General features: G+C 40.3%; 4 protein-coding genes across 4 annotated transcripts in view; all 4 read left to right on the top strand.

The window, feature by feature from the left end:
* The first annotated feature begins 282 nt into the window (after positions 1 to 282).
* LOC113269236 (olfactory receptor 51E2) lies at positions 283 to 20,463 on the top strand. The gene is made up of 2 exons (XM_026517945.4): positions 283 to 372; positions 17,351 to 20,463. The coding sequence occupies exon 2, from the start codon at positions 17,400 to 17,402 to the stop codon at positions 18,369 to 18,371; it is 972 nt and encodes a 323-aa protein (XP_026373730.1). The 5' UTR covers positions 283 to 372; positions 17,351 to 17,399; the 3' UTR covers positions 18,372 to 20,463.
* The window catches only part of TRIM68 (tripartite motif containing 68), a 150,613-nt gene continuing 128,843 nt past the window's right edge, over positions 290 to 22,059 (top strand). Inside the window, exon 1 of the mRNA XM_057317035.1 lies at positions 290 to 372. The gene's annotated coding sequence lies outside the window, so the exon portion shown is untranslated. The remainder of the gene's footprint in view (positions 373 to 22,059) is intronic.
* The window catches only part of LOC130544607 (olfactory receptor 51I2-like), a 35,592-nt gene continuing 13,834 nt past the window's right edge, over positions 302 to 22,059 (top strand). Inside the window, exon 1 of the mRNA XM_057317037.1 lies at positions 302 to 372. The gene's annotated coding sequence lies outside the window, so the exon portion shown is untranslated. The remainder of the gene's footprint in view (positions 373 to 22,059) is intronic.
* Positions 6,759 to 9,657, top strand: LOC113269237 (olfactory receptor 51F2). The gene has a single exon (XM_026517947.4). It carries the CDS (start codon positions 8,015 to 8,017, stop codon positions 8,957 to 8,959), a length of 945 nt encoding a protein of 314 aa, XP_026373732.1. The 5' UTR covers positions 6,759 to 8,014; the 3' UTR covers positions 8,960 to 9,657.

Genomic DNA, 22,059 nt, shown 5'->3' with positions numbered 1-22,059 from the left:
TATAAATGTGAATTTTATGATATGTGAATTATGTCTTAAAATTGTTTTTATAAAAAACACTTCAATAAAAGTGCACAAGGACAAAAAAAAAATTACATCAGCCTATAAAGCACATGACCACAAAAAGTAATTGCGTAATAGAATAGACAGACAAAGACTGTATAAGGCAAAAGAAGTCTTCTGGGAACCACCATACCCCTGGAGACACAGTGAGTGACACCACCACCAGGAATGGGCCTCTCAGCTCTGTGCCTGTCTCCGTTCAGGCTGGAACAAGTCTCCTCATAAGCTCGGTCCTCCCCTGGAATCTGAAGGTTCCTCAGCCTTCTGAGTCAGCCTGAGAGGGATAAGCAGAACTACTGCACAAACTCTGTAAGTAAAACTGTTTTGTTCAATGAAAAGACTTGACTCTAGGTGAGCCAAACTTTCTTATCCACGGGAAGAATTTCCTCACAATGTACAGAATTAGGTTAGATAGTGAGATGGTGGGCTGAGGTGGACAGCAGAATTTATAGAACTATTTATTCTCTGGAAACCTGCAGGGAAAGGGCATTTTGTCTGCCCCATGTGGTTTGCATAGTCTGTGGTTTTTTTAAGCAAATGGCTTAATCAGGGTGCTATATAAGTTATCATAGTTAGTGGTTTGGTGCTTGAGAAAACCAAAGAGGTTGTCAGGAGCTGAAGAATTCACTTCTAAGCCCGATTATTCTTACTAAAAACTTTTAAAAATACCAATTTTGAACACTTCCTGCATGCCAGGCACTGTGTTAGGTACAGTACACACTCTACGTTATAGATGAGGAAACAGGATCAGAGGAAGGTTACACTACTTATACATGAAACCATAGTTTGGGGAGCATGAGTGTGGGAATTTTTTAAAAACTGGCTTTAAAATCTCAAGTCTGACATCACTAGCTGTGTGATTCTGAGTATGTTTCACAACGTCTCTCATACTCAGTCACCAGAAAAGGGGACTCAAAGTGAATTTAGCAACGCTTGCCAAATGATGTTGTAATAAGAATTAAAAGAATGTTTCTCTAATGCTTAGCTCTGTAACGTTCACAGAACAAATTCCAATAAATGGTAGTTGTCGTTATGAGTAATATTTTTTATTATTGCTGTGAAGAGTCTCAAAACTAGTTAGTGTCTAAGCAAGGACCTGAACCCAGATCAGTCACACACTATAGCGATGCCATTAGCAGTGGTTTGGACAATACTCATAATGCTATATGGTCTGCTCAGGAGCTAAAGACCTAGAAGCCATAGCTCATAACAGCACAATGAAAGGAGTATGGAAGGAGCCGAGATGCCCTTCAACAGATGACTGGATTAAGAAGATGTGGTCCATATATACAATGGAATATTACTCAGCCATCAGAGAGAACGATTACCCAACATTTGCAGCAGCATGGACGGGACTGGAGGAGATAATGCTAAGTGAAATAAGTCAAGCAGAGAAAGACAATTATCATATGGTTTCACTCATTTATGGAACATAAGAAATAGCAGGAAGATCGGTAGGAGAAGGAAGGGAAGAATGAAGGGGGTAAACAGAAGGGGGAATGAACCATGAGAGATTGTGGACTCTGGGAAACAAACTGAGGGCTTTAGAGGGGAGGGGGGTGGGGGACTGGGATAGGCCGGTGATGGGTCTTAAGGAGGGCACGTATTGCATGGTGCACTGGGTGTTATACGCAAATAATGAATCATGGAACATTGCATCAAAAACTGGGGATGTACTGTATGGTGACTAATATAACAAAATAAAAATTATTTAAAAAATTTAAAAAATGTTTTAGTTATTAAACAAAAAAAAGAAAAAAAGAAAGGAGAGCATCATTGTGACCTGGGAGGACAGGAAAATTAATTAGGAGACTATAGCTTATATCTTACAAGAGAAAAGGAAAGTTGTGGGGCGCCTGGGTGGCGCAGTCATTGAGCGTCTGCCTTCGGCTCAGGGCATGATTCCGGCGTTCCGGGATCGAGTCCCACATCGGGCTCCTTGGCTAGGAGCCTGCTTCTTCCTCTCCCTCTCCCCTGCTGTGTTCCCTCTCTTGCTGGCTGTCTCTCTGTCACATAAATAAATAAAATCTTCAAAAAAAAAAAAAAAGAAGAAGAAAAGGAAAGTTGTACATGGATTGGAGAGGATGGACTGACAGATTCCAGGGTGATGGCAGCACAGAGTAGCTTGAGGGAATTTTGGTACCTCCCCCTGATAAATCCGTTAGTTCCCCTTTATTCTTTGATATGAACAGGTAAGTCTGTTCAATTAAGAAAAGCACAATGAAGTACAGCTTCAAGCACCCACTGTGAACCACATTGCTATTACTTGGCCCTCAAATACAAACCTCTGGATTCTCCAGTTTTTGACATTTTAGAAGTAAAATCAATAAATATTTCATGAACATTTGCAGGCAGGGGATGAGAGAGGGGGAGAAGAGTGTGTGTATGTGTGTGTATGTGAGGAGAGAGAGCCAGATTTGGAATGGGGGAAGGAATGAGTTCGGTTTGGCTCATATTGAGGTTGAGGTAGCTGAGGGATTATAGGTGGGATATCTTGAGGGATTACAACACAAGGGTAGATAAAGTAGTTTAGTCACTTTTGTTCACTGTCACTAACAGAGAGCTTTGACCTGTTCTCCAAACTGCTGCCCATTAGCTGTCCAAATCGCCTGTTCGATCACCTCCCTTTAGTTCCAGGATTCACGACTGCCTTCAAGTTTCAGCCCAGACATTTTGCCATGGCTTCAAAGATCTTGTTAACTTTTGAAATATAGAACTCAGGAGAAATCTATAATTAGATTTCAGATTTGCGTGTCATCTGAATATAAGTGCTATTTAAAGCCGTGGGAAAAACTAAGAAATCTCAAGGAGAGTATACCAGAGAGCAAGAAAAAAACAGGGGCGTCTTGAAAGAAAAAGACTCCTAAAGAACACAACAACTGAAAAGACAGAACAAAAACACTGTTCAATAAAGCAATTAAAAAAAAAACAACACAGAATAACTATCGCTGAAGCTAATGAAGGAGAAAGTGCCTAAAGAAAAGACAAAGAAAAGGTGCTTAAAACTGAAAATTTGAGAAGAGAGAGAGGAAAGCAAACCTGAAGATAAACTTTTGGACTTGGTATTTAGAAAGTCATTGGTGACATGAGTTGGAGAATTTCCTGACAGTCATTAGAGAAAGAACCCAGATTATTACTGAAGGTGAATAATAATAATAATAATAAACACAGGCAGACTGTCCTTCAAATAATATTTTTTGTTATTATAAAAGATAAGGTAGGAAATTGAGGGAGAAACAGGGTTTGTCTCTTATTTCACTTACTAGCAAAGCACAGGAACCAGTTAAGAAAAATGGTCAATATATCTTAGTTGAATTGAATGTCATGTTGAAAACATCTATATAAGTGTGTAGGAAGCTTTCATTAATGGTTTGGGGTATAATTCGAGAATTGAAGCTATCTAACATAGGGAGCCACTGGTACTATCTAAGATACTAAAGAAGGAAAGGAACTTTGTTGAGGGAGAAAAAATGAAGAATGATTTGTTTAGTTATTCATAAAATATTTGGAAATGCCTAGCTCGTGATGCTCTGCAACTAAAATTGAAGTCCCCTCTCCTTTCCATGGAATGCAAGATGTTCATGTCCTAACCCTGCTGATTTCTCCCGCTCAGCTCCCACATCACCCAGCATCACATTTAAGGCTCCAGAATTTTAATCTTCTTGTAGTTGTCCAACATACCCTGTTTTATTTCATTCGGTTTCTGCTCATGTTTCATCTATGTCAAGAATGCCCTTTTCCTGTTTTTCATCCTTGTAAACTCACATTCACCCATCAAAACAGTACACAGTTCTAATTCATGTACTCAGTTAAGAGTTCTTGGAACCAATCCTTCTTGACACACACAGACACATTCATGTATACACACACACAGAATCTGTCACCCACACCATCCTGTCTTATCACTTAGAAATACCTTATCCGATGCACTCTACAGCTAGCAGTATTTCTGTCACTGAATCCTCATATGCGGTGTGCCTGGCATGTAGTAGGTGTTCCAAACTGGTAATTTTTCATTTTCATAGGAGTTACTGGGCTCTTATTAAAGATAAAGTTTTCAGCCTTAAAAAGATGAGATGTTGACAACCTCTCTGGTTTTCTCAGGCACCAACCACTGTTATTTTATTTGCGTCATATCCCTAGTGCTGACACAATACCCAGTGAGCTCCCAGTTTGATACTGAAATGATCTAAGCATTGATCATGGGTGATCAAGAGCTTAGATGGAGTTATTGGCTACGAAAAGGAATAAGGAATCTTCCATGTCTGCACCCAGCACGGATGAGGAGAGGGTACAGGGAGACACAATTGTAGAGCAATGGAAAGAAAGGAGTTTGAGGGAGTTCTCTTCTGCCAGACTCAGCTCAGATCAGTTCAGCCTACATATTATGTTTTTCTTCTGATCCCTCCTCAAGAAAGGGTAGGGAAAAAGCTGGCAAGAATGAAAATGTGTAATGAATAAATTGTTTGAATTAATAAAATGATGTAAAGGGAGCCAGGAAGAAGTTAGGATGAAAGAGAAATTGTTCCAATAGCAATTTTTTAAAAAACTGACCTCTCATAAAATTTCCTATCACTCAATACGAAAGTTACAACTCAATCCTTGCATGTCATAGTGATAAGGATGGTGAACGTCTTCACGATAGCCAGACAAAAGTGACAAATATAGAGGCACTCTGTACACCCATAACCCATTTCTGTCATTCACCACTGTACACTAGATGTTGAAGTTATTTATAAACAGTGCTGTTCTTTCTCCCTCACTTGATTTTAAACTCTAAGCATTCATTCTGGCTCAACACTTTCACCTATGCCATTTTAGAAGCCTTGGAATACTTTGTTTCTTTTCTTTCATTTTTTTTAATGATGAAAGTAGTATTTATTTATTTTTATAATAATTTTTTATTATGTTAGCTTAGTCATTTCTATTTACACAAAGCATAGCAATCTTTCAAGCACTGATTTTCCTAAGGGACTCCAGATACCCCACGCCTTTTACACACAATTGAACTGTTCCCTTTTTCATAAGTATTCTAGCTTCCATGGCCCCCAGGAAGTTGTTAACCTCAAAAGCTGAGGCTACTGGGTATTTACCCCAAAGATACAGATGTAGTGAAGAGAAGGGCCATATGCACCCCAATGTTCATAGCAGCATTGTCCACAATAGCTAAATCGTGGAAGGAACCGAGATGCCCTTCAACAGATGACTGGATTAAGAAGTTGTGGTCCATATATACAATGGAATATTACTCAGCTATCAGAAAGAACGAGTTCTCAACATTTGCTGCAACATGGACCGCACTGGAGGAGATAATGCTAAGTGAAATAAGTCAAGCAGAGAAAGACAATTATCATATGATTTCTCTCATCTATGGAACATAAGAACTAGGAGGATCGGTGGAGGAAGAAAGGGATGAAGAAGGGGGGGTAATCAGAATGGGGAATGAAGCATGAGAGACCATGGACTCTGAGAAACAAACTGAGGGCTTCAGGGGGAGGGGGTGGGGGAATGGGATAGGCTGGTGATGGGTAGTAAGGAGGGCACGTATTGCATGGTGCACTGGGTGTTACACGCAACTAATGAATCATCGAACTTTACATCAGAAACCAGGGATGTACTGTATGGTGACTAACATAATATAATAAAAAAACATTATTTAAAAAAAAAAGCTGAGACCCAGGTTCTGGAAATTTATAGTAAATACACAGGTCAAAGACTTGTGGAACATGAGAGGTGAACCCATTTTTTTAAATTATCATAAGTACTATTCATTTAATAAGTAGAGTTTTATTTTGCTCTTCTGATAAATACATATTTTTTTAATAAAACTATAGTTACTAAAAATGTTTTCAGAAATTGATACATTTACAAAAAGTGCTAACAGAACTTGTTAAACATCAAATTTCTTAAATTTGTTAACTTTCTAACTTTCACAATTAACCAAAATCCATGCCAGTTGAGCAAGTCTGTATCCAATTAGTTTCAGCATAATGTCAGTTGTACTCATGACACTCAGTAAACAGTCGCCAGAAGCAGTGCCAGAAAGAAAACGTTCCCTTTCTTAATGAATGTTTCCTTTCTGTCAACTCTTATTCCCATTAGGAGGTTTGAGCATACATTTCTTTTTCTTTTTTTTTTTATGTTATGTTAGTCACCATACAGTACATCCCCAGTTTTTGATGTAATGTTCCATGATTCATTATTTGCGTATAACACCCAGTGCACCATGCAATACATGCCCTCCTTAATACCCATCACTGGCCTATCCCAATCCCCCACCCCCTCCCCTCTGAAGCCCTCAGTTTGTTTCCCAGAGTCCATAGTCTCTCATGGTTCATTTCCCCTTCTGTTTACCCCCCCATTCTTCCCTTTCTTCTCCTACTGATCTTCCTATTTCTTATGTTCCATAAATGAGTGAAACCATATGATAATTGTCTTTCTCTGCTTGACTTATTTCGCTTAGCATTATCTCCTCCAGTCCCATCCATGTTGCTGCAAATGTTGTGAAATCGTTCTTTTTGATGGCTGAGTAATATTCCATTGTGTATATGGACTACATCTTCTTAATCCAGTCATCTGTTGAAGGGCATCTCGGCTCCTTCCACAATTTTGCTATTGTGGACAATGCTGCTATGAACATTGGGGTGCATATGGCCCTTCTCTTCACTATGTCTGTATCTTTGGGGTAAAGCATACATTTCTAACAGTAATTTCATTGGTTCCCTGAGGACATTCTCATGACTCTAAACTATAGAGTCTAAAGTTATAGTTTACTTATTCGGTCAACTCAGGTAACTTAGCACTTCTTTTTCCTCTAATTTTTCATTGATTTCAATTAAAAATTTCCCAATTTTTTAAACTAAGATTTCTTTAGGGAATCCTTGAGGCACTTTATCTGGGTGAACTTGAGTGGTCTGGAAAACACTTAGGTTCCCCTGAGGAACAGTTACCTTACTGACTGAACCCTCTCCAGTCACAGCCCTAATGTCTGCTTCCCCAAAACCCCCTCTTCCAAGTCATACATAGCCATCTGAATAGCCTGCAGCTCTGTACTCAATGAAAAACAAAATGCAATGTTCACAGTAAAGGTGTATCTTTCCCTCCAAGGCAAAAAAGCAAAATTTTATTAAATATCTCCTGAGAAGTATGTCTTAACAAAATGGAGAACAAGTAGTCTTCAGGCAGATGAAGAGAGAACTCTATCTGAATAAGGCAGCATGCTATATCATATGGGGGGCAGAGACCTCTATCCCTAAGGCAGTAGGTATGCATTCTAACTCCACTTCCCAAATGAGACTCTAGATGCTATGCTGCAGGTGTCACTTCCAAGGTTAAATACCGTAGACATCTGCACATGACTTCACTGGTGCCTAAGCCATCTATTAGGATTTCATATGTGTTACTCTGTATCATAAGTATCTTTTTCTCAATATTTTCTGGCTGCCCAAATTGCCTACAAGCTTCTCTGCTTTCTACACTTGAGGCTGATGTAATATTGCTGCTCCACAGTCCCAGTCTACTTCTGTCTGATGCTAACTATATGGAAAAACTAACCTGCTACCTCTTTATCAGAACCTGAAAATCCAGAAAGGATGAAATATAACTGACAAGTCTTGAGTAAAGTGTCTTCCCTTCATCGAGTCATCTCTGGTTAGAGAAGTAGAAGGAAAGGTCACATCTAGTATGAACATAGCTACCAGCAAATGGTCCCAGGAAAGAAAAATGATGGGCTGAGGTACATATAAGAAAGAATGGTACCTACTACAGCAGTTGAAATCTCATGGTTCCTTTATCCATTTCAATGAGCAATTCATTTTTATATAGTGTATAAATATTCGTCTTTGGTTAGTTTTTGGTTGAATAAAATTATTTGTAATTGAATTAATACAAAAAACATAGTTTTGTTGTTGTTCCAGAGTTTCATCTTGGAACTCTGTATTTTTAATCCAGCATGTCAAACTTCCAGAACACCACACCTACTTCCATCATTTTCCTGCTAACTGGAGTTCCCGGGCTGGAAGCCTTCCACACCTGGATCTCCATTCCCTTCTGCCTTCTCTACATAACTGCCCTCTCAGGAAACAGCCTGATCCTCTTTGCCATTGTCACCCAGCCCAGCCTCCACGAACCCATGTATTATTTCCTCTCCATGCTGTCCACCACTGATCTCGGCCTGTCCATATCCACCCTGGTCACCATGTTGGGCATATTCTGGTTCGATGCCAGGGAGATCAGCTTTAATGCCTGCTTGTCACAGATGTTCTTTATTAAACTCTTCACTGTCATGGAATCCTCAGTGCTGTTGGCCATGGCCTTTGATCGTTTTGTGGCCATCTCTAGTCCACTCAGGTATGCCACCATTTTAACTGATTCCAGAATAGCTCAGATTGGAGTGGCAATTGTCATCAGGGGGACACTAATGCTGACACCAATGGTAGCACTTCTTAAAAGACTATCCTTCTGCCGCAGCCACGTGCTCCACCACTCCTACTGCTTCCACCCTGATGTGATGAAGCTCTCGTGCACAGACACCAGGATCAACAATGCAGTTGGGTTGACTGCCATGATCTCTACTGTTGGTGTGGACTCAATCCTCATCCTCCTTTCTTACATTTTGATTATTCAGACTGTCCTCAGCATCGCATCCCCAGAAGAGAGGAAGAAAGCCTTCAGCACATGCGTCTCACATATTGGGGCTGTTGCTATTTTCTACTTTCCATTGATCAGTCTGTCCTTTGTTCACAGATTTGGGAAACGAGCCCCAGCCTATGTTCATACAACGATTGCTAACACTTACCTCCTGATCCCTCCTGTAATGAACCCCATCATCTATAGTGTGAAGACCAGACAGATACGCAGAGCTGTAATAAAAATTCTCCATGCCAAAGATACATAGAATCACAGAATTCTAGAGATGGCCTACATTGTCAACTTAAAAACAAAACTGGTGATCATGAAACAAAAATTTAAAATTAAAGCTGGAATATATTTAGAACATCAGCTAGCTTGACCCTTTATTTTACAGATGAGGAGACAGAGATGTAAGAATAGAAGGAATGAACAGTGTCAAGCCCTAAGTCTAGCATTTCTCCCATGCATCACTGTTTCTTCTCAACTTGTTTACCCTGCCGACAAACTGTATCTTCTGACTTTGTCCACTTTAGATCAGTTGGAACGACACATTATGAGAAAGCCACTCCTTTATGAGAAATAGGTAGTATTTTTCTAACTGCAATAACAATTTTTACTAACATTTACTATTTCCTTGACTACATGGTTCTTAGTGTTTCTTACATTTATTAGCCCATATCTAAAACAACGTTATAAGTTAGTTACTTCTTTGATTAATGAGAAAAGTTAGGCACAAAAATGTTAAGTTACTTGCTTAAACAGCTCATACACAACAGAACCATATTTCGCATGCATGCAAAACTGACTCCAGGGTCCCCCAACACTCTTAACTTCAGCTATACTGCTACCTATAATATAAACTATAAGTATACATGTATATAATTTGTATATATACATATATATAAGTCCATGTAATTTGTATAGGGGACATAAAGAAGCAAAACAAACAAACAAACAAAAAAACCCCACGATTCTATCCTCTAGAAATTTTCTAACCAAATTATGGAGAAAAAGCCCAAAACATAATTTTCTTTTTCTTTTTTTTTTTTAAGATTTTATTTATTTATTTGAAAGAGAGAGAGACAACCAATGAGAGCGGGAACACAAGCAGGGGGAGTGGGAGACGAAGAAGCAGGCTCCCAGCAGAGGAGCCTGATGCGGGGCTCGATCCCAGAATGCCGGGATCACGCCCTGAGCCAAAGGTAGACGCCTAATGACTGAGCCACCCAGGTGCCCCCAAAACAGAATTTTCAAACCTGAGAAATACAAATGTATTTCTACCTGAGGTTCCTTCCCAAATAAACATATTCCAGAATTTCTCTCTGCCTTCCATCAACTTTCTGCTCCAGCAGAAACTCAAAAATGACTAAGAATTGCAAATGAATTTCACTTTGTGTCATTTACCTGGAAATGTTTAATTTGTGGCATATGCTTCACATAATGGCTTAATTCAGGAAGTTAATTATTATTTCCAACCTGGGGATGTCCATTAATTCTCAAATATTTAAGGCACATGTTTCAATGACACATTGGTATCACTCAGTAAGGATTGGCCCTATAGGTGGTATCAGATCCAGCAAGGAAGGATTAGTCAGTCATAGCTACAGGGAGTTTATTAAGTGACAACAGTACTATTTAATAACGAGGATGGTGTCAAAATTCTCAGTATGTTTGACAATAACATTTTCAGTCTCCATTATTATTGGTCTTCATTTCCCTAATCTTTGTATGTTGGAGTGTTCTAGGATTTTGTTCTCAGACCTGTTTTTTCTTCATTATATTCCCATTTTGATTATCTCTTCTACATGCTGGCAAATCCCAAACTGATATTTATAGTCCAGATTCATATCCCATGTATAATTACTCCTACTCGAATGTTTAATAGTCATCTCAGGCTCACCATGTCCAAAAACATATCCTAATATTCACATCAACCATGTCTTCCCTAACTCAGAAACTCTATTTTTCATGTTGCTGAGATAGAATTCTTGGAGTTATTACTGACACCTGTCTGTTTCTCCCACTCCACACCCAACCTATTAACAAATGCTGATGACTCTTTCTTTCAGATATTCCAGATACTGGTATCTGGAATCTAGCTACTTTCTACCACCTCTACTGCTACCACCATGGGCCAAGCCATCATTATCTTGGACCTGAAATATAATAGTTTCCTGGTAGATCTTCCTACTTTCATTGTAGTCATTATAATATCTCATTAGTATCTATATGATTTAACTCCCCTATACTTCATCTCCTACTAATCTCCCCTTTATTCATCCTACTACACCTGCACCACCTCCAAATATTTCCTTAAACTCACCATACCACGCTTCAACATCAAACTTCACACTTTCTGTTCTCCCTACTTGGAATGTTCTTCCCCCAGACACCCTCGTGGCTTACTGCCTCACCTCATGCAGGTCTCTGCCTAAGTGTTACCTTCCTACAGGGCCCCTGACATTAAAAATAACATCACCACCTCTCCCTCAATTCCTGTCTGCATTCACACTCTTCCTTACATATTTTATTTTTAATACCTGGCACTCCCTTCCCCCACCAAAATATTACATACCTATTTATTTCTTCTCTAGTTTCCCCATTACCAGGTAAGGTCTTTGAGAAAAAGAATTTTGTTTCATTCATGCTGTCTTCCAGACCCCAAACCTTGGTCTGCCACATAATAAAATGATAGTAACCCTGAATGAGCTGGCTCTGTTTACCTCTCAAGCCTGATTGCTTGCCCTACGTTCAGTGCTCCAGGCACAACAAACCACTTGCATTTCTTAGCTGAGATTGCTCTGGATCACCCACAAGCCTTTGAACAAGCTGTGACCTCCCTCTACAGCTTTTTCACTATTTCCCTTCTCCTGACTTAGAATAGAAGTGACTTTCTCTCAGATACATTTCCTGGTTTCTCAAACCTGTCTGGTGTCCTTTCCAGGTGCTTCTGCAGTACCTTGTGCTTCTTTCTCAGGACATCCCTTTTCAGACTGTCTTGTAACTGTTTCCTCACCACAGACTCTGTGCCCACTTCCCAAGACCAGCAACTATAACTCACTCATTCACTGTTGGAAAGAAGTGAAAAAGTTCAGATGGTATAGATTTACAGGCTGGATATTTGTTTCTTTGTGGGGGGAAAGAAAGAAACTTAGAGAAGAATGATAGGGTACACAGAGTCCTACAATTCAGAATGAGAAGGAACTTCAGTCTAAAGCACCAGACAGCCAAGACGTTCATACTACTTCTACAGATGTTTCTCTCCTACCTCACCACCCCCTACACACACACCAACCTATGGATGGCCCCCGTATCCAACAATCCTGAAAACTTATAAGCTTTTCTCACTGGGGGGTGGACAATTTGGAAAATTTGGGAATGGGTGATTTATAGAGCAAATGTCACCTCTGCCCAAGGTGGACAAGCTCACAATGAATTGGAGACTTTCCTGAAAGCCAGGGCAATAGTAGACACATGGCTGCTGTTGTGGCTACCTGAATTCAGACTCCAAGTCTGTCCTTTAACTGTCCTGTAAAAAGTCCTATGAAGCCCTATATGATCCAATTCCCTATTATCTACCTCTCTATTATTCTTCCCTTTGTTCTCTCTGCTCAGGCACACTGGCCTTCTTGCTATTCTAAACCCCCAGATAGGGATGTTTGTTCCAGTTCTTTGAAAAATGTCATTGGTATTTTGATCGGGATGGCACTGAAAGTGAAGATTGCTCTGGGTAGCATGGACATTTTAACTATGTTAATTCTTCCGATCCATCAGCATGGAATATTTTTCCATCTTTTTGTGTCTTCTTCAATGACTTTCAAGAGTGATTTGTAGTTTCTAGAATATAGATTCTTTACGTCTCTGGTTAAGTTAATTCCAAGATAACGTATGATTTTTGGTGTTATTGTAAATGGGATGGATTCTCTAATTTCTCTTTCTTCAGTCTCATTGTTCGTGTATAGAAATGCAACTGATTTCTGAGCATTGATTTTGTATCCCGCCACGTTCCTGAATTGCTCTATAACTTCTAGTAGTTTGGGAGCGGATTCTTTTGGATTTTCCATATAGAGTATCATGTCATCTGCGAAGAGAGACACTTTGACTTCTTCTTTGCCAATTTGGGTACCTTTTATCCCTTTTTGTTGTCTGATTGCTGTTCCAAGGACTTCTAGTACTATGTTGAATAATAGTGGTGAGAGTGGGCATCCTTGTCGTGTTCCTGATCTTAAGGGAAAGGCTTCCAACTTTTCCCCATTGAGAATGATATTTGCTGTAGGCTTTTCATAGATGGTTTTTACGAGATTGAGGAATGTACCCTCTATCCCCACACTCTGAAGGGTTTTAATCAGGAAAGGATGCTGTATTTTGTCAAATGCTTTTTCTGCATCTATTGAGAGGATCATATGATTTTTGGCTTTTTTCTTGTTGATAAAATCTATTACACTGATAGATTTGAGAATGTTGAACCACCCTTGCATCCCAGGGATGAATCCCACTTGGACTCTGAGAAACAAACTGAGGGCTTCAGAGGGGAGGGGGTGGGGGAATGGGATAGGCTGGTGATGGGTAGTAAGGAGGGCACGTATTGCATGGTGCACTGGGTGTTATACGCAACTAATGAATCATCGAACTTTACATCAAAACCCAGGAATGTACTGTATGGTGACTAACATAATAAAAAATATTATTATAAAAAAAAAAAACCCAGATACACTCCCTTCTCAGAAGCTTTGCAGTTTGTTTTTTCTCCTTTGGATGGTCTTCCTCAGAGATCTCATGGATATATTTCTTACTCCCTCCAGGGTTCTCCTCAAATGTCTCCATTATGTGAGGCATTCCCTGCCAACTTCATTTAAAATTTCAACTGCCCATCCCAATATTTACCTGTTCTCTTCTTCCCTTTATTTTTTCTCCTTAGGTAGTCATAAGAAGAAACTATTTAGTTTCTCATATTAACCATGGACTGTGTGTTCCTCTCATCAGGATGTATAATCTATAAGGTTATGTTTTAAAAATTTACATATCTTGTTACATTGCAGGCTCCTGATAAATATTTATTAAATATGAATGAATAAAGAATCAGAATACCTTGTTCTCCAACCAACATTATCACTAATAACTCTGTGACCAAGGCAAAGAGACTTCATCTCATCCACTCCTTATCTGTAACACAGATGCAAGAGAGTGGCTTCCCTACCTCAAGGTCTATTTCACCAACTGAAAGAAATGCTGAGAATGAAAAACTGAAGTGAATGTCCTTATTCTTAGTTATGGGAATTACTGGTTCTGTGTACCCATCTTGGTTTTTATTTTATTTTATTTTATTTTTGCTTTAAAAAGTCAATAGTTTTTTTGATTTTTATTTTTCATAATAATTTTTTATTATGTTATGCTAGTCACCATCCAATACATCCTTAGTTTTTGAGGTAGTGTTTCATGATTCATTATTTGCATATAACACCCAGTGCTCCATGCAATATATGCCCTCCTTAAAACCCATCACTGGCCTATCCCAATCCCCCATCCTCCCCCCCTCTGAAGCCCTCAGTTTGTTTCCCAGAGTCCATAGTCTCTCATGGTTCATTCCCCCTTCTGTCTACCCCTTCTTTCTTCCCTTCCATCTCCTACCGATCTTCCTGCTATTTCTTATGTTCCATAGGGTTTTTAAAGAGGATGTGAACTCCTAGAACCCAGGGACATGACTATACACCCATGTTGCCTGTCGTGTCTAGCAGAGTCGCTAATGAGGAAAAGCTCTAACCACTGTTGTTACCTAGGGAGTTTGAGTTATTTGGAAGAGTGTGGATAGACTGTCAAGAGCCCTGTATGTATAAGTGTGGGAGTGATGGCAGAGGCAGTGGCAGTGCCACCTTCGTGACCACCCCCCCACAACACACACACCAGAAGGAAACAGTAGGAAGCCTATGGGAGTGACCCACAAGTGAACATGGAGATACTGTCCCCAGCCTGCCAAGCCCCAGGGGCCTCAGTCCATACTCCCACACCCTATTCCCAAGGGCCTCCTAGGCAGCATTATAAATAGGCCTGTGCTTGAAAGGGTGAGCCAGCTCCAGCTGCTCTCTCCCAGGATTACATGGTTTTCAAGTGAGTCCACCCTCACTCGAGATTGGGAAAGCCAAATTCCTACCATCTTAACAGACCTTGAGGACCCTACAACTGTCTTACGGCAGAAGGGGGAAACACTTGTGTCCCAAATGCATCTTCATGGGCTGAGAAGAAATGTCCCAGAGCACTAGCAGACAGTCCAGAAAGGCAAGTAAGAATGAATGCAAAAGCCACATTCAGACCCAAAGAGAAGCTAAAATTGGGTTTACCCAAGGGTTACTTTAGGCAGAAGGCCAGACAACATGGGAGAGAGATATGAGGACTTCGGGGATTGATAGCTGGGGAGACAAGATAATAGCTCAAAGTCTTAGACTGCTACTAGAAAAGCAGAAAAGTACCCTGTAGAAAGAGGAGTCAGGAAAGGGTCCAACTCTGTGGCCAACAAAGACCCTTATATCTGTGGGTACTCACACAGTAGCATGGGCAAGAGGCTTAAGGACAGGGGAAATACATTACTGTCCTCACCCTGCAACACCTCCATGCCTTTTCCTTCATCCTGGGCCCCATTTCTCTTGGACCCAGAGGTCCAGTGAGCTGGCCTCCCTCCAGGGGAGTTCCCTTAGCATTACCCATACTTTTCAGCCTGACTTGTTTACATTTCTGAATCTCTCTCCCTAAGCTACCCATGATAGATACATAGATGGTTGGATGGATACAAGACATAAGCTATCTTTTATCTCACTGAAGGTGCAATTATCTGCCTATTAAAAGGGCTTCTCATTCTCTGATAGCAGTTTGGGGCCAAATTTGGGATCTCACATTTGTCAAGGAGAGTAGCTATTACGTCTTTGCATAAGATCTGAGGATTAGCAAATAGTGGTCAGAAGTGTGAATTCTGTGACCTTTGAATCTGGGATTTGTTCTTCCTTGCTTATCCATGATGGGTATAATCCAAGTCAAATCTTTTAGTTCCTATTTTGTCACACCCAGGACCCAGATTAGGAGTGAAGAAGAATCCTGGGGAGATGAACAGGTTTACCTAACTATAACTGATGAAGACACCTGCAGACTTTATTCAGAGATCCTCCTTCTTGAAGTCAAGCCCTTAGCTCTTTAGAGACAATTAGCTCTAAAGACCGGGTACCTAAGGAGCCTAGCAGAGAAAGTGTTTGATGAGGTCAAATCCTAGGTGTTTGGGTAGCAGGGCAGGGGAAGAGCAATGCTGGGCTTCCAAAAACAAAAAGCTTTCCCTAACATGAATGGCTTGTTGGCAGAGGTTCCAGGAAAGACAAAGCTCTGGGAGTATCAAGACTTGACCCAAGTTCTCCTTGGGGCAAGCAGTGTGGCCTGGAGGCCACTTTCAGGTGCGGAGAAACACATCAGCCAGGAGCAGAGATAGGAGCCTTCACAAGGGACCATGCCAAGCAGCTAGGATCCACTGGAGGCCACACACACTGCCAGCACCTTCATCTCCAGATAAGTCACTGGAGGGAGACACTCCCTTTCATTTGATGACCCCAAAGGAGTTTCCTTTTTTTACTTAATAGACGTGTGGCCTTTTTCTTCTTAGGTTTTTTTCTCATCGTTTAAAAATTGCCATTTTTGTGTCTTTTTCCGCTTGCGGACCTTAGGCCTGGGGATCCAGAATCCTGAAAATTTGAAGGAAAAAAAATTCCCTATCCTCACTGGCTTGGTTATACCCATTATTCCCCTCTCTGTCTAATTCCTACTCATGTTTGAAGGCTGAACAAAGGGATTATCTTTGGCAGGAAGGTTCCTCTGATCATGCCTCTCCCCCTCCCATGCATTAAATGCACACCTTAGGCTAATGCTTATCCCAAAACTCTAATAATTGGGTTACTTGTCTATTTTCCACCATAGGCCAGGCATCTGAAAGCAAAAGATGTGTCTTTCATCTCTGTATCATGAGCATCTAGCAAATAGCCTTGTACATAGTAGGTAATATAACTAGATGCTTATAAAATGAATGAATAATTGAAGGAAAGAAAAGAAACCATATCTGGGAAGGGTTCTCAATAGCGTATCTGTTAACACCTATCTGAGAAAAGAACCACCTAATATCCAGGTAATGAAGTTGTGGGCCAGGAGAAGGAATCTGAAGCAATTTGGAAAGGATACATTTTGGGTTAAGCATTGTTCTCCCCAGGTTCCATTTTTAAAATGTAAATGGGAGGTGCTTGAGTGGCTCAGTCAGTTGGGCATTCCCTGGTTTCAGCTCAAGTAATGATCTTGGGGTCCTGGAATCAAATCCCATGTCGGGCACCAATCTCAGCACCGATTCTGCTTATCCTTCTCCCTCTGCTTGTGTTCTCTCTCTCTCTCTCTCACTCTCAAATAAATAAGTAAATAAATAAATCTAAAAATAATTTTAATGTGAATGGACCTTGAGAGGAGCAACTGATAAATGAATTTGAGCTATCATTTTTCCTTTGGAAAGGGCTTCAGAGCTTATGAAAGAGCCTAAAGGGCTTGGAAGACTGACAGGCGAGAGTAGGAGAGGGAGAGCTAAGATGCATTCAGTTCCCAGGTTTCTAGGGTTGGCCTCTGATTGTGCTCCATGTCCTAGCAGGCTAGCAAGCTGCCAGGGTGACCTCAACCTCTCCAGTGCCCCCTTCTCGATGCCAGCTATGAGTTCCTGCAACTTCACACATACCACCTTTGTGCTTATTGGTATCCCAGGATTAGAAGAAGCCCATTTTTGGATCGGCTTCCCCCTGCTTTCAATGTATGCTGTGGCAGTGTTTGGAAACTGCATCGTGGTCTTCATCGTAAGGACAGAGCGCAGCCTACACGCACCCATGTACCTCTTTCTCTGCATGCTGGCAGCCATTGACCTGGCCTTGTCCACATCCACCATGCCCAAGATCCTCGCCCTCTTCTGGTTTGATTCCCGAGAGATAACCTTTGATGCCTGCATTACCCAGATGTTTTTTATTCATGCTCTTTCAGCTATTGAGTCTACTATCCTTCTGGCCATGGCCTTTGACCGTTATATAGCCATCTGCCACCCACTGCGCCATGCAGCAGTGCTCAACAATACAGTAACAGCCCAGATTGGCATGGTGGCTGTGGTCCGTGGATCCCTCTTCTTTATCCCACTGCCTCTGCTCATCAAACGTCTGGCCTTCTGCCACTCCAATGTGCTCTCACACTCCTATTGTGTGCACCAGGATATGATGAAGTTGGCCTATGCAGACACGTTGCCCAATGTGATCTATGGTCTTACTGCCATTCTGCTGGTTATGGGCGTGGATGTCCTCTTCATCTCCTTGTCCTATTTTCTAATTATACGAACAGTTCTACAACTTCCTTCCAAGTCAGAGCGGGCCAAGGCTTTTGGAACCTGTGTGTCACACATCGGTGTGGTATTGGCCTTCTACGTTCCTCTCATTGGCCTCTCAGTGGTACACCGTTTTGGAAACAGCCTTGATCCCATTGTGCATGTTCTCATGGGTGATGTTTATCTACTTCTGCCTCCTGTGATCAATCCCATCATCTACGGTGCCAAGACCAAACAGATCAGAACTCGGGTGCTAGCTATGTTCAAGATCAGCTGTGACAAGGACCCTCAGGCTGTGGGGAGCAGGTGATTCTTACCACTCCACTTTCCCTTATCCTTAATGGCTTGACATAATGATTTCTTAATGCCAGCTTAATTCTAGTTGCCTATAAGCGTATCAATGCTTTTCTCTGCTGTGGCCTCCGAATTCTGCCTCTGCTTGGGGTGAAAGTTTGGAGGCTACCATGATTTCCTTCCATAGGCCAAAATGTTATTGATATTACTGTTGTACCAAAAGTTTAAATTATAAAATTCACCAATGCCCCAACATGTAGTAAAAAAAAAAACATAAAGAAGAGTGAGAAAAAATAAAACTGACTTTTTTAACAAGGGAAAAATTATTCTACCCAACTAGTAATCTGAGAAATCATATATTAAAACAATAATTAGGCAGCATTTTTGTCTATTAAATTAGCTGTTTTATTAATAAAAATTCACAATGTTGAAATATAAATTCATGACCATCAAAGGTGATGGTGTAATTGGCATATGTAGCAAAAACTTTTTAAAAGTTACACGCTCTAATGCTATGTTCTCACTTTTGGAAATTTATCCTAACAAAATATTCCTAAGTGCAGAAAGCAGGTTTTTCATAAAATATATTGGTTATACAATTATTTAGAGAACTCATATTAAAATCCTAGGATATAACATATAAAAGTAAGGAACAGTAAACTCAAGTATGGTCCATTTATTTAATGGAATATTATGTGGAATAATCTACATAAAAGGAATATTGTGTGACCTTTAAAGAAACTGCTATAAAATGAAACATGCATATAATGTTAAAAAAATAAACAATAAGGACACATGATTGAAACTAACTTGAAAAGCACCTATGCCTTGAAGGAAATGTGCTCAAATTAATAGTGACTAATTTTTGTTTTTACTTTCTAAATTTCTTTACCATGTGATGTACTTACTCTATGGTGACCAACATGACTAGTAAAAATAAATAAAATATATTTCTTTACTATGGAGGTCTTGTTTAGCTGATGTGCAACTTTCAAAATGAAGAAAATGAAACTGGTAATTTACATAAAACAAAGCTTGTCAGAGACCTCACTGTTGGTTTACTATGCATTATCTGGGAATTTGTCTAAACCATACACAATAATGCCAATGAACATGCCTTGAGTGCTTACCATGTTCTACGGACCATGCTAAATGCTTTAGAGGTTTTATCTGATCTTCACAACAACTTTTTGGAGTAGGTACCATTTTTGTCCCCCATTACAAGTGAGTGAAATGAGGCTTTCATTAACAAGTAACTAAGCCATACAGTTTGTGGGTGCTGTGCCAAGATTTGAAATTGAATTTGATAACCAAATACAGTTACTTAATTTCCATGGTATATTGCTTCCTGTTTAACATCTGCCATTTATTTCCTCAGCCTGTGCAAATCCTGTTTTCTCTCTGCTGTGTGCCTTATAAGACGAATGACCGTATTGTGCTGAGAGATAACCCTGCCCTCAAATCCACATTACTCTTCATGCTTTATAGCCATCTTTCATGTTCCACAGCCTGCTTCTTTCCAGATTAAGGAAGAATGTCTTTGCCTATGTATCTCTTATATCTTCTCAATCGTATCTCCCTTTTTTAAGTATATTCTGTACCTGTCAAACATTTTGATTATCTGGGTTTTAACTTAGGTATAAGAGATAATAAAATTTCATTTTAAATTTTGCTAAGTGTTATGCCTACTGCTTTTATACTTGATTTGAAGATACAGGAGTTTCCCTAGTCTACTTTCCCACCCCAGGTACTGTTTGTAACTGTAAAGATGCTGAATGCATCAAGGTGGGATATTCCCATTATATGGCTGAAATCAGATCTCACGAGAAGCTAAAATCTGACTACAATCATTGGGTTCCCTTAATAGCTTCACTGAACAAATCTTGGGTGGTGGACTTGGGTGGATAAACCATGGGGGAGACTCCAACCTGTGGGCTCTTTCTTAAGGAGAAGGAAACCTCAGACACTTAACCTCTCCCCTGGAGAAGGGCCTTCCTAGTATATGTATCTGTAAGCTTCCAATTGTGATTCCCTGCTCAAAGGTAGTAAAGGGGCCTCCAAAGTCATGCAGCTAATAGGAAATGAGTGACTTCCCTAAAGAAACAAAGAGATGTCCATGCTCTGTAAAAGTAGAGATTCAGGGTATCAGGACTCACCCCAAATAATGAGGTCAGGAACCTCATTTTATGAGATTGAACCTCATTATGTCTCTCCCTACAACCTCCATCCCCTTCTATCTCCCTGTGCATTACTCAACTTTAAATCATACCCTCCTGCCTACCTCCATATGCCTAAGAGCATGGCCAGATTAACAGTTTCACCACAATAAATAATCACCAAAGAAAAAAGGTAAAATTTTTGTTATCATTATCAATTTTTTATCAAAAACATGTTGAGGAGCAGCTGGGTGGCTCAAATAAGCATCTGACTCTTGGTTTCAGCTCAGGTCATGATCTCAGGGCCATGAGATTGAGGCTCTGTTGGGGTCAGCATTCAGCGCAGAGTCTGCTTAAGATTCTTCCCCCTTCCTTCTCTCTCCCCCTCTACTCCTCCCCCAGCTCACGTTCTAAATAAATAAATAAATAAACAAACTTTTAAAAAAAGAACATGTTGAAATGATAATATTTTGGATATATTTGGTTAAAGAAAATACCCTACAAAAGTACCCAAAGAAGGTGATATTTAATTTCCTGTATTAAGGAAAGGAAAGAGCCCTAGGATGGGATTTATGAGCTCTGAGCTATAGTTCCAATTCTGCCTCTAGGTGAGTGACTTTGTCTAATAAGCATAATCTCTCTGAATTAACTGTATAAAACATGGTGATTAAATTAGATGATCTCTAAATCCCGTTCCATTTTGAATACTATGTGCTCTGAACATTGAGGAGTCTTGAACAATTCCAAAGGGCCTGCAAGGCTGGAACGCTGCAGGGACTCCTGGAAACTGCCTTGTGCCTCACATATGAAAACCAAGCCCCTTCCCTGAGGCCACACCTGCTATTTGCCCAAACATAGATTTATCACCTTGATCTCCTACCCCTGATTCTGCCATTAAGGCTCTTCCAAAACTCAATACTGCTCTCAAAGATGGGGATTTTCCACCCCAGAACATATTCACAAATTCTCTAAAAGGAAGCTCAATCCAACAGAAAGAGCAAACAGTTCTGACTCATCAAGTCAATTCACCCTCTGTGAGGCTTGTTTTCCTCATCTGTTTATTAGGGATGATAACAGTATCTACCCCTCAGGGTTTTGTGAGAATTACGTGCAAAAATCCACACATAATGCTTAGCACAGAATTTAGTACATAGCATGAACTCAATAAATACTCATTATTACCATGGAGGGGGTAGCGGGTGATAATCCCTACCGCACAGTAACATTGAGAGGATAGAGATCAGAGTTTTCTGCCTGTGGCAAGCTAGCCACAGATTTTTCTTAAATTCTCATCTAGTCATTAGCATGGAAGCTTGGCGTTTAAGAACTAGGTTTCTCTCACTTTCTCTCTCATCTATACCAGGACTAAGTGTGGTGAATGGGGGAAGTAAGATTCAACTAGGATTCAAATGGGATTAAAAGGACTAGTCTTATTCACAGAAAGAGGAAGAACAACAGAAGGCCATAGTTTTCAAAGTTGTCCCAAGAAACTGTGATTGCTTTCTGGAAGGTGGCAAACTAAGGGGGGTGTCCTGGCCATTGCTTATT

The sequence above is a fragment of the Ursus arctos genome, unplaced genomic scaffold, assembly GCF_023065955.2.
Source record: "Ursus arctos isolate Adak ecotype North America unplaced genomic scaffold, UrsArc2.0 scaffold_22, whole genome shotgun sequence".
NCBI lineage: Eukaryota > Metazoa > Chordata > Mammalia > Carnivora > Ursidae > Ursus > Ursus arctos.
This window is presented reverse-complemented; position numbering and strand designations above follow the sequence as displayed.